Source organism: Canis lupus, chromosome 8, assembly GCF_011100685.1.
Source record: "Canis lupus familiaris isolate Mischka breed German Shepherd chromosome 8, alternate assembly UU_Cfam_GSD_1.0, whole genome shotgun sequence".
In the NCBI taxonomy this organism is placed as follows: domain Eukaryota; kingdom Metazoa; phylum Chordata; class Mammalia; order Carnivora; family Canidae; genus Canis; species Canis lupus.
The window spans coordinates 29,349,544-29,362,345 of record NC_049229.1 but is presented as its reverse complement, the minus strand read 5'-3'; the positions used below and the strand labels follow the sequence as shown (position 1 = coordinate 29,362,345).

The following is a 12,802-nucleotide window of genomic DNA, read 5'->3' as shown; positions in this document are numbered from 1 at the left end:
TTTTCTCCTTTTGTTAAGTCATTTACTACTCTCCCACTCTGGCTTTTGTCTCCCAGAATTTTTCTTTTCTTTTCTTTTCTTTTTTTTAAGGTTTTATTTATCTATATGACAAAGCACAAGTAGGCAGAATGGAAGACAAGGGGAGAGGGAAAAGCATGCTCCCCTCTGAACAGGGAGCCCAATCCCAGGACTGTGGGATCATGACCTGAGCCGAAGGGAGACACTTAAACCAACTGAGGCACCTAGATGCCCCTGACTTTTTTTTATGTGATGTTTTTTACTATTCTTTTTGTCCTTATAAGTGCATGTTTTATTTATTAATTTATTTAGTATGATTTTAGAGAGGATTGAAAATAAATGCACAAGCTCAATATACATTTTTTTGAGATTTTCAGATTCCTTTAATTTTAAAAAATATTTTATTTAAATTCCATTTGACAGCATATGGTATAACACCCAGTGCTCATCCCATCAAGGGCCTTAGTATCTGTCACCCAGTTACCCCATTCCCCCATCCTCCCCCCTTGTGCAACCCTCTGTTTGTTTTCCAGAGTTAGGAGTCTCTCATGGTCAATATACATGTTTAATGAGAAATTCTCACGACAAAATTTATTTTTAGCGGCACCTGGGTGGCTCAGTCAGTTAAGCATCTGCCTTTGGCTTAGGTCTTAATCCCAGAGTCTTAGGATCAAGCCCCACGTTGGGCTCCTTGCTCAACAAGGAGCCTGCTTCTCCCTCTTCCTCTGCTGTTCCCCCTGCTTGTGCTCTCTGGCACGCACTCTCTGTGTAAAAAATAAAAATAAAATCTTTAACAAAATATTTTTAAACTAAAATCTGATTATCCTTCAATCAGAGAAAGACCATTATCATACGATCTCACTCATGTGGAATTTAAGAAACAAAACAGAGGATCAGAAGAGAAAAGAGGAAAAAATAAAACAAGATAAAATCAGAGAGGGAGGCAAACCATTAGAGACTCTTAATCATAGGAAACAAATTTAGGGTTGCTAGAGGGGAGGGGGTGAGGGGATGAGGTAACTGGGTAATGGATATTAAGGAGGGCATGTGATGTCATGAGCACTGGGTGTTATATGAGACTGGTGAATCACTGACTCCAACTTCTGCAACTTAATAAATCATATATTAATTAATTGAATTTAAATTAAAAAACAAGATAAAATCTGATTATCTTACCTGAAAACCCTTCTGTGCTTCTCTGTTCCCCATTTCTTCACTCCCCATAGTTTGATACATATATATATATATATATAGCATTTATGTAGTCCATCTTCCACTAGATTTGTCTTCTACTTGATAACATACTGATTTTGAACATTACATTTCATTGCTATGTAGTATATCTTTGTGTTATAAAGAAGTCCTGGATCATTACTTTGTGTAGTGACTCATAATACTAGTTTATATTATTGAAGTATAAAATTGAGCATGAATGAAGGCACGGTATTTTGGTATACCCATTTTAAAATAGTCCTCCAGGTGTATTTTCGTTAAATATAAACTTAGTTTAAATTACTTATTTTCTTCACCAGACCTACTTTTACATGCGATTCACATTTCTAAATTCACTAGTTTAATTCTTTCTTGAAACAAAACACAGTCAGTGAATCAGTCCTAAATTCCGGTATGAATGAAATAATTAGTGTCTTATGTGGAAGTGTAGATTTACTTTACCTTTTTGTTATAATGAAAACCTATTCAGACTTCATGTATAGAGAGTGGCTACCTTGTTCCAATGTAGATGTGCCTATCATTTGAGAAATAAGATGTCATTCTTCCTCCACTTACCCCTTCATTAAGCTACTGGTTGTCAAGAAGTTGGAATCAAAATTACCTATGGAGCTTTTTTTTTTTGAGATATAATTGACATATTAGTTTCAAATATATGAAATAATGATTTGATACTTGTATACATTGTGAAATGATCCCCACAGTAAATCTACTTAATGTCGTCCATCACTAGAGCTTTTATAAAACAAGCTGTTAGAAGCCCTAAGTCACTCAGAGTATATGGGGGTATGACTGAAACATATATTTTTAGTATTATTTTTAACTTCACAAGCAATTCTCATGGACACATATGGTTAAGAACTTTTTTACATTCTTATGACTGACCCAAAAGCTAGTTACACTTAACAGTATTCATCCTTCTAATAATATTAATAGCTGGACAGGAAATGACCTAGGAACGAAAATCTCAAAGGATGAATCATGTGGTATAGTGATTCTCAAGCAGAAGGGACATGCCAGAATCATTTGGGATGCCTTTTCAGATGAAACATGCTTGCTTTCCCCTCTCCCACTAAACCTGACTGTGGTGAACTGTGGTAAAAGCATGTCCATATCTCAGGCATGACTCATTATATGTCCCTTTATACTTTTTTTAGATTTTTTCACATGAATTACTTTGAGGAGATGAATGGGATGGACAGATAGGTTACTACCACCACTTGATACTGAAGTTGTGATTATTCAAAAGCTTGGGATTGTATAATGCCTTTCTTATCTCCTAACATGGTAGTGATGGCATTTAAAGCCGAGGGTACACTGAGAATTGAAAGTGAAACTCATCAGTGATTAAGTCTCTTAGAATGTTAAATCTTATTTTAAAAGTACTCTAGGAGGGCAGCCCAGGTGGCTCAGCGGTTTAGCGCCTCCTTTAGCCCGGGGCGTGATCCTGGAGACCCGGGATTGAGTCCCATGTAGGGCTCCCTGCGTGGAGCCTGTGTCTCCCTCTGCCTGTGTCTCGGCCTGCCTCTCTCTCTCTCTCTCTCTCTCTGTGTGTCTCTCATAAATAAAAACATTTTAAAGAAATTAAAATTAAAAGTACTCTAGGAAATGATTCAATTCTATTAATTAAATAAATATGGCTCAAAAGATATACTTGATACTTGAAACATCTCCTGAGTTTGTGAATCTACATAAAGCAATTAATGCTAATGCATTAAATCTCAAAAATTACATTTGAGGTAAATTAACCTCTTTTTACCTGGAATATACAAGAATGAAGAGAATCGGGCACCTGGGTGCCTCATTCAGTTAAGCCTCTGCCTTTGGCTCAGGTCACAATCCCAGGACCCTGGGATTAAGCTCCACATCAGGTCCCCCCTGAACAGAGAGACTTCTTCCTCTCCCTCCCTCTGCCTGCTGCTCCCCCTGCTTGTGATCTCTCTGTCAAATAAATAAATAAATAAAACTTAAAAAAAAAAAAAAGAATGAAGAGAATCTTGGATTTTTAATTAGGTAACCTTAGCTATAAAGAATATGCTATACTATTTTTAACTTTAAAAAGAAATCAAGGGTTGGCTCAGTTGGTTAAGTAGATTACTCTTGATTTTGGCTTAGGTCAGGATTTCAGGGTCCTGGGATTGAGCCCCATGTGAGGCTCAGCCCTCCTTATAGATTCTGTTTGGGATTCTCTCCCCATCTCCCTCTGCCTCCCCCCACCCCCACTCGTTTTTTTCTCTCTCTAAAATAAATGAATCTTTTAAAAATTATTTTTTGAAAAAGGAAATCAAATATGCCTGGAAGCTTTTATAAAGAAAGGGACAGAATTTAAGGAGCAGGCATTTAATTCTAACATGGTTCTGCTGCTTAGTACTTAAAATGTACTTACCTAAAATTTATTAATAATTAAAGGACAGTAATGTTCACCTGTTCTCTGGTAACCTGTTTGTTCAGGACAGTTTTTCTGGTAATTCTGTTTTTATATTTCAGAAAAACATTGCCCAGAAAATAGGTGAAATAATGAGACAAAACAAAAACCTGACCTGTACCTGAGTGTTCCTAATAGTAAAATTCAAATAACCAACAGAGAAACAGAAAAAGCCATATAGTTATTAAAAGGTTTTTTGAACTTATTTTTAAAACCTGGGAGAGAGAGAGGGAGGGAGAGAGCATAAGCAGGGGGAGGGGCAGACACTTAACCGCCTGAGCTACCCAGGTGCTCCTATAATAGTATTTTTTAAAATAGAAATCCAGTGTGATTTGCTACTATACAATTTACATGAAAATTAACTCTGACTTGAAGAAACCTAAGAGGAAAAAAAATGAAGAAACCTAATAGAAAAATTAGTGAAGGAAATATAAATGGCTAAAAACTCTTGATGTACAACATCACTAGTAAATAAGGAAATGTAAATTAAAACAAGGAAATATACTATTTTTCAAATAAGCTAAGCTTTAAAAAACATGTCCATCTTGCTCCACTTTTGCCTTAAAATTATTATAAACTTTTGATCTGGTAATTCCACTCCAATGAATTCTTGAAGAAATAAAATGTGGAGAGATATGTACACAGATATATGTTTGTAAAATCATTATTTATAATGGGCTCAGTATTAGAAGAATGGTTGAATTATGCTACATTTACGCAGTGCAATTTTATACATCTGTTAACGTAATCTCTTACTTACATAGCCATATTCCATTTTTCAAGAATGTGTTTTAAATGACTCAATTATTTATACTTTCATAATTTCCAAATTTCTACCATAATTGCAATTTTTTAATTAGAAAAAAATTAATACTTAGCGCTTAATGAAGTACTTGTTATGCCAGACCTTGTTCAAGGAACGTTACCCATATTAATCATTTAATTTTCACAACAACCTCCTGAAGTACTAATATTCTCATTTAACAGATGAAAAAACTCAGATATAGATTTTATATATTTACTTGAGAGAAAGAGAGAGATCATGAGCAGGGCGGAAGGGCAGAGGGAGAAGGAGACCTCATATTGAGCAAGGAGCCTGATGCGGGATTCAGTCACAGGACTCTGGGATCATGATCTGAACCAAAGACAGACACTTCATTGACTGAGCCACCCAGGTACCCTTGGGTTATTTCTAGTTTTGGCTTTTTTTTTTTTAAAGATTATTTATTCATGAGAGACACAGAGAGAGGGAGAGGCAGAGACACAGGCAGAGGGAGAAGCAGGCTCCATGCAGGAAGCCCGATGTGGGACTTGATCCCAGGTCTCCAGGATCACGCCCTGGGCTGAAGGCGGCGCTAAACCACTGAGCCAGGCTGCCCTGTTTTGGCTTTTATGAGTAATTCCCTAGTTTTGGCTTTTATGAGTAAATCTATTACATAATGTGCTTTTATTTTCTTGAGTAAGTAAGTAGAAGTGATATGGCTGAGTTGTATATGTTTAACTTTATAAGAAACTGTGAAACTTTAAAAAATTTGTCTCATTTCCCATTCCCACTGGCTGGGTATGAAAGTTCCAGTTCCTCTACATCCTCACCAACACTGGCTATTATCAATCTTATTAATGTTGGCTACTCTGACAGGTACCTAATGCTTTCTCATAGTTTTAACTTGCATTTATTTCCCTGATCAATATTGTTGAGTATTTTTTTTAAGATTATATTTATTTTAGAGCATGAGCAGAAAGAGAGGGAAGAGAGAATCCCAAGCAGACTCTGTAGAGCCCCACATGGGGCTCAATCCCAAGACCCCGAGATCATGACCTGAGCCAAAATCAAGAGTCAGACACTTAACAGACTGAGCCACCCAAGTGCCCCCAATAAAACACAACAGGTTTTTGTATATTAATTTATTTTATTCTACAACTTCATTGAATTTTATTAACTGATTAGTTCTAACAGTTTTTATTGGAGTAGTTAAGGTTTTCTATATATAGTATTGTGTCATCTGTAAATAGCAGTTTTACTTCTTCCTTTCCAATTGGTATGTTTTTATTTTTTTCTTGCCTAGTTGCTGTGGCTAGGATATAAATCTTAATTTTTTATGGTTTTAGAAAAACAAATACATATATAAGAATTCTAGTATATTTTCTCAGTACCCCCAGCAGATGGTTATTTCTCTACTTTACGGTTACTACACTTACTACAAAGCTATGAATTGAACGCTTTGGTAGATTATTTTTAGAAGTACCATACTTCAGTCTTTTGAGTAACATTAATATTTGGCAAAACATAAACATACACAGAAGGAAATTATTAATTCTTATATTGGATGGATTTGCCAGGTGTAAAGTGTTTAAATTTTCCATTACACTACTAAAATAATCTTTCTTCTTTATTTTAATAGATATCAGACACCCTGAAGAACTTTCTCTCTTGAAAAAACCCAGAGATCCAACAAAGAAAAAAAAGAAAAAGCTAGATGACCAGTCTGAAGATGAGGCACTTGAATTAGAGGGGCCTCTTATTACTCCTGGATCAGGTGAGACTTTGTTAGACTAACTAAAGGATACTGTGAGAACCATGCATATATCCATATGATTGTGTTTTTTTGACAAATGATTTACATAGGTTTAAGAGAGTGATCATTTTTTAAAAACTTTCCGTCAGCATTTTTCCCCTGCAATCATGAAATCACCACCAGGCACTGTCGTGTGCAAATCATCATGTCAAGTGTCTGTTAATAGCTGCATCAATAAAAAGGAAGGCTGGTTCTCTGCTCAAGAATAATTAAAAGGGGGGCAATAACTTTGTATTGCAAAAAATTGGACAGTGTTTTATATTTAGTTCTTTTTTCTGTATTCTGTGAAAACCACAATTACTTATTTAAGACATTATTACTACTCTGGGTTATTTAAAACCTCTATGCTTTGCATGTGTTGGTCCCTTTGGCTTTCCACCTTTTTCCTTTAAGACTTTGCCCCTTTAAGAAGCTTCCTTAGATTTCCTTCTATTACTTTCCCAACCTGAATTAAGTATCCTTCTCTTCTAAGACCAGACTTTTCTGTGTTTAGTATCATACTGCATGTTCTCACCTAATAAATTGTGAGCTCTCGGCATGATAGAACTTTCACATTTTTGTTATCAGAACCCAACTCAGCATATGGCATCCAGGAGGAGCATAGGCAGTGTCTTTTGGGTAGCTAGATGACTAATTAAAGTACATGGTTCTTTAGTCCTGGGCATATACAGGGACTGGACATCCTTATTCGTAAGTTTTTAGGCTAATTGAAAAACAGTTACTGTACTTAAGAAGGTAATATATAAGTGCTAAATGAAAATACAGAAAGTAGGATTGCAGGAATTTGGAAGACAAAACAATTCCAAACAGGGTATATTTACTTTATAGGTTGAGGAACTGAGTTTGTGAATTAAGCTTTTAAAAAGTTGCAGTGGCTAGGACTCTGATGGTAAGAAAAGGCAATCCAGACAGACTGATCTTGACAGTGAACATTTTGGTCAAAGAATAGTTACAAGATGTTAATAAACCGGTTGAGCCAACTGACTGGGGGGAGACCTCAAGGAACTTCAGGATTACACGGAGGATAAAGGAGAATAAAACAATGTGCCTTTAATATAGAGTAGGGTTAATTTAAAAATTCAATTAATACATGAAGATTTATGTTACTGAAGGCATCTGATAGGGGACACCATCCCTTTTTCACTTAGTTTATAGTGTAAATGGGACTAAGTAACTGCAGGGTGGGTTTTTGTTTTTGTTTTTTGAGGTGTTATATACAGTAAAGTGGACAAATTTTAAATTATAGTTGAATATTTACAGATGTATACTCCATCTAGTTTGTATGCTTCCATGACTTGTCAGCACCTTAAGTCAATATTTGAACCAAATATTGAAAAACATGATCAGATGCATACTGTTTCCCTAAATACAGGTCCAGGTATCTCAGTATGTGATACCTTCATGATTTCAGATGCCTTGCTTCGCAAATGTAAATGTTCCTCTACTGCAGGTGTGGTGAGGATTAAATATATACTCTTCAGGCTTGGTTTCCGTTAGTTCCTCCTTTTTGAATTGTGAGCATCTCAGTGTGAGCATGGCCAGTTATACTCAGTAAGTGATAACTGTTATTTAATGTATACTTTATCTTTCATTTTTCCCTGTGATTTTGGTGGTATTAAAAGCAAAGAACCTTACAAGAAGTATGAAATTTATGGGGTGCCTGGGTGGCTCAGTCGGTTAAGTGTCTGCCTTTAGCTGGGTTCATGATTTCAGAGTCTTGGGACTGAGCCCCAAGTCAGGCTCTGTGCTCGGCAGAGAGTCTGCTTCTCCCTCTCCATCAGCCCTTCCCCATGTGCCCACATTCTCTTTCTATCAAATAAAGAAGTAAAATCTCTAAAAAAAAAAAAAAAAAAAAGTAATTTGCCCAAGGTTTATAATAGAGGGCAGAGCTAGAATTCAAATCCAGGTCTATCTGGCTCACACTCCTGTTACTAACCATTACATAATATCATTTCTCCAGTTATATTTAAAGTAAATACTGTGTGAATAGTCGTTGGAACATTTGATAAAATATTAGCATATAAATTATACTTTAACAAAGTTTAATTTTTTTTTTAAATGTAATCTTTCAAGAACCATCATGAATGAATTGATTCTCAGACTTTTTTTTTTTTTTTTTGATTCTCAGACTTTAGTCAAATTCTTACATAGAATATGACATATTCTAGGAGTTCTTAAATACCTTGCTTTCACAACTGTGCTCAGGTGGTATGCCCTTGAGTGCTTCACCACTTTACTGAGGAAAATACCAAATCTCTAATTACCTATGAGGGAGGGAAATGAGCCTGATCAGCTGGGGAAAGAGTTTTTCCAAGAAACAATTAACTTTGTAGTATAGTACTGACTTAAGAATTACTAATTTCAGGATTTACTATATAAGTAGAATTAGAAAATTATCTCATTAGAAATTTTTCTTAAAAATCTTAAAGGCAGTTTAGACAAAGAAAAATTCTGGGTTCTAAGATAATACAGAAAGTAATGAATACTTTGCTTGTTTGGCATTGTCAGGAAAATCATTTATGCAAGACGCCATTTTTCCTATTTGGAGTTTGCCATTTTTAAGCAGCAAAAACATTTAAAAAAAATTTTTAAGCAAACTAAATTATTAAATTTGCTCACTTTAAAACAGCTGGCTTTTTTTCTGAAAATATTCATTAAAATACGTGGCAAAGGCCTTTAACTAAAAGTGCCCAAATATAATAGGGACCATGTTATAATATTGACAATATATTTTTAGAAAAAAGATAACAGGTTATATACGTAAAAGAAAACATATTTTTAACACTTGATATTGCTTCTTCATATTCTGTAATTGTAAGATTTCATGTGTTTAGTTTTCTGTCTATTCCAGGAGATTTGTATTGAAATTTGTTTTCACCATTGAAAACAGCGATTCTCTATGGGATTTTTTCAGCTGTGCATGCTGATTTTGGAAACAGATTTGGATTCTGTCTTGTTCTAGATTCAGTTTTGAGCGAAGTCTTCTCCAGTATTAATACCAGCATTACTCATAGCATTTACTGTAAAGACATTTTCCAACACTTCAGTCTGGTTTTGACTAAAAGCAGTTCTTGGTCTTCGGCCTCTATACAACTCAGCCCTCTTTTCAGAAAGACAGTCTTTCTGAGGCTGAGTAATTTTCATATTTCAAATATCTTTTTCTGGTACTGGGTGATGCATAGTACAAGGGAATGAGATCCCATTGGGAAGGCTCAGGATATGTAGACATAGGTTAACATCTTTTGCTGAGGAACTACAGGTGTCTGTCTGTCTAGGGCCTGTTTCATTGATGGAACACAGGCTTTCTTCTGGTCTTGTCCTAAAATGCTCTCAATTGAAAAGGAGCAGGGTGAGGATTTGCTTTCCCCAAGCCACGCACCTTCCCGGAGGCTGGGAGACATCTTTGCATGGGCTGCACAGGGTAGCTCTGGCCTCTCCTTGCCTCTTGACTGACTCCACCCCACGTTTACAGTTGGGATCCTCCTGTAGTTCATTCCAGGCTCCCTGAAAACATTTTTGTAAACTGTTCTTTAATTATAAAAGTATGCTCACAGTAAAAATTCAAATATTACAGAATTATGCATTCATTTTTGTCTTTCATGAAAGCGTGGTTTTGGGGCTCCTGGGTGGCTTAGTGGGTTAAGCGTCCAACTCTTGATCTCAGCTCAGGTCTTACTCTCAGGGTTGTGAGTTCAAGCCCCATATTGGGTTCCATCCCTACTTAAAAAAATCAATAAATAAAAATAAATTTAAAAATTAATGGGCAGCCTGGGTGGCTCAGTGGTTTAGCGGCCCATGGCGTGATCCTGGAGGCCCGGCCAGGATCGAGTCCCACGTCGAGCTCCCTGCATGGAGCCAGCTTCTCCCTCTGCTTGTGTCTCTGCCTCTCTCTCTCTCTCTGTTTCTCTCATGAATAAATAAATAAAATCTTAAAAAAATTTTTTTTTTAATTTTTGAAAAAAAAAGGACTGTTATACATTTGTAATTTATGTTTTTGCACTTGGAATAACATTAATGGATCTTATAATCCTTTAATTATAGAAGTCCTACATTCATACAGTCTGATTATAAAAAATTCCAATAGTATAGAAAACCTACTAAACTGAATGTGAATATTCCACTTCAACTTACTCCCTTGCTGCTGTGAAACTCTGTTGTAAACAGTTGGAGTACAACTTGCGAGTACCTTTTCTATATGTTTATATTTGTGTCTAATTATGTTTTTTATGACATGAATGAGAGTTTAGTAAATACTGTATATTCTGCAATTTGAGTTTTTCCGTTGAACAGTAGATTTTGGTGATCTTTCTGTGTTGGAATAAAAGGTCTCCCTAGTTCAATATAAATAGTGTCAAAATTTCCGTTTAGGAAATGTATATTTAACTGTTTTCCTACCTAGATAGTATTTAATTATTCTATCAAATATACTCCAGAAAGTCTCCCAGAAGTTCAAATATACACCATAAAAGTGTAAAAGTGATAGTTTTACACTCCCATCAACAGTACATGAAAATGCCCCTTTTCCTACCTTCTGACTGATAATACATGTTGTAAATCACTACTGATTTTTGCCAGTATGTCAATAAAAATATCTCAGAATTACATTTTTAGTTGCCCTGATAAACACTAGTATGAATAATAGTTGAGTAATATATATTATAGTTTTTAATTTTGTGATCTTTTTACTGTACTAAAGTTTTACATTTTTTATGTAGTCAGATTTGTAATTTGCTTTATAGTTTTGGGCTTTCACCCTTGGTTAAGAAAATCACAACTATTACAAAAATTCTTCTATATTTCCTTTTTATATACTTTTATATAATTATTTCATATTTATGTGTTTTAATTCATCTGTAATGTCAACATTTGTTATTTTCAATTCACCTGCAGTTTGTTTCCTAAGTATGGTAGGAGATTGATATTTTGATGGAAATTTTCTAAAATGTATTAAATACTTTCACACTCTGTTTTAAAAAAGAATAAGAATGTAATTAGTAACCATAGTAACCAAGTTATGAGGCAGATTCTAAAGTTACATGGGGTTTTTAAGATTTGTAGTAGGTGGCCCAAGACTGTAGTGCTTTGTTGAACTCACTCTCCCCTCCTCGCAGTTTGGGTTATCCTTCCATATAGTTGAGCAAGCTCCTATTTGTTGTTAACTAAGTATCTTAGTTCATCTTATCCTTAATAACTTTCTACTTCAAATATGTTTTAAATTGAGCGATCAGAAACACAAGGCAGTTGGGATTGTCACTGAACTGAGACTTAGAAGGAATATAAAATGCATTAACCCTCTGTCCCAGCATTGAATTGGGAAATAAGTACAAACATACCTGTTGGAAGGCACATTTGCAGTAGCAATGGTGTAGCTGACAAAATTCTAAACAAATCACACCAATTGGAAATGGCTTAAATAAGTTATGGTACCCAGGAGGTGGTGTGTATCGCTTCAATCAGACTGGCTGATTTATAGCTTGGCTCTGAAACTTAATAGCTTTTGACATTGGACAACTTATTTAACCTCTCTGTGCCTCAGTTTGCTCCTCTAAAATGAGAATAATAGGATTGTTGGAAAAACTAACTGAATTATTATCGTGGAGTGCCTAACAGGGTAAGAATAAGAGCAGTGAGGTGATCACATGTGAAGTGTAGAATATACAAAGTCGAGGAAATTGAGAAGGCAGAGAATTGATGGGGTGGCTGATTCTATTAAATATTGTATAATTTAGGGGAATATATTTTGTTTTAGAATCTTTATAAAATTGTCAATTCTACCTTTAATTCTGAATAGTCCATCAAATTAGGAATGAATTTTCAGTATTCTGACATTCCTAGTAAAAGATTTATTTGCTATATCTTTGAAATATACAATGAGAAGATTTTGCCTGGAAGATAGTGTTTTTCTATTCCTTATTTATATATATACTCACTATAGCAAGATTATTTTTTGCCCACTTAAGCTGGAGTAATGTTTTCAGCCCTTTTAATTAGTATGGGCTGCCCAAGTAACCCTTTCACAAAATGCCTTTGTAGTTTTAAAGTTCAAGCATTTAAGGATATCACTGACTATCGCAATGTTCTTTAAAGCTAATAAAGAATTGACAGCTTTCTTTGTTGCTTATTTAATAATGTTTAGGTACTGCAAATTGCTTTACTGACTAATAACATTGGGAGAACACATAGGGACATCAAATGAGATACCATGTGGCTAGAAAGATTTTTTTTTTTTTACTTTGTGTGCTCTTCCTAGACTAGGTCATGACAACTATAAAAATCTCTAGCATGACTACCTCTGTTTCATAGGGAATTGTTTCTGTCATTGCATGGAGTAATTGTTTTTATCATTGCATGGAGGGGTTGTTAGAGTGGAAGGGAAATTCCTAAGCATATTCCTAAATTAGATAAGGGAAAACAGTCATTCTCTTTGCATCCTCCATTTACACATTTTCTTTTTAAAAATTATGACTGAAAACAAACATAAAAGGGTTAGGACTTCGAGGGAAGGTTCTTTTACTTAACATTATTCTGAACTTTGAAGTCTTAATTTAATCCA

General features: G+C 35.1%; 1 protein-coding gene, 1 long non-coding RNA gene and 1 pseudogene across 8 annotated transcripts in view; 1 reads left to right on the top strand and 2 right to left on the bottom strand.

Moving 5' to 3' along the window:
• The window catches only part of LOC106559102, a 155,165-nt gene that overhangs the window by 40,012 nt on the left and 102,351 nt on the right, over positions 1-12,802 (bottom strand). The window lies entirely within an intron of this gene.
• The window catches only part of FERMT2 (fermitin family member 2), an 80,017-nt gene that overhangs the window by 42,807 nt on the left and 24,408 nt on the right, over positions 1-12,802 (top strand). For all 7 annotated transcript variants that reach the window (XM_038544738.1, XM_038544739.1, XM_038544740.1 and 4 more), the window contains one exon: positions 6,076-6,210. In XM_038544738.1, the coding sequence (XP_038400666.1) occupies positions 6,076-6,210 (135 nt within the window). The remainder of the gene's footprint in view (positions 1-6,075; positions 6,211-12,802) is intronic.
• On the bottom strand, positions 5,691-9,803 carry LOC106559159 (annotated as a pseudogene).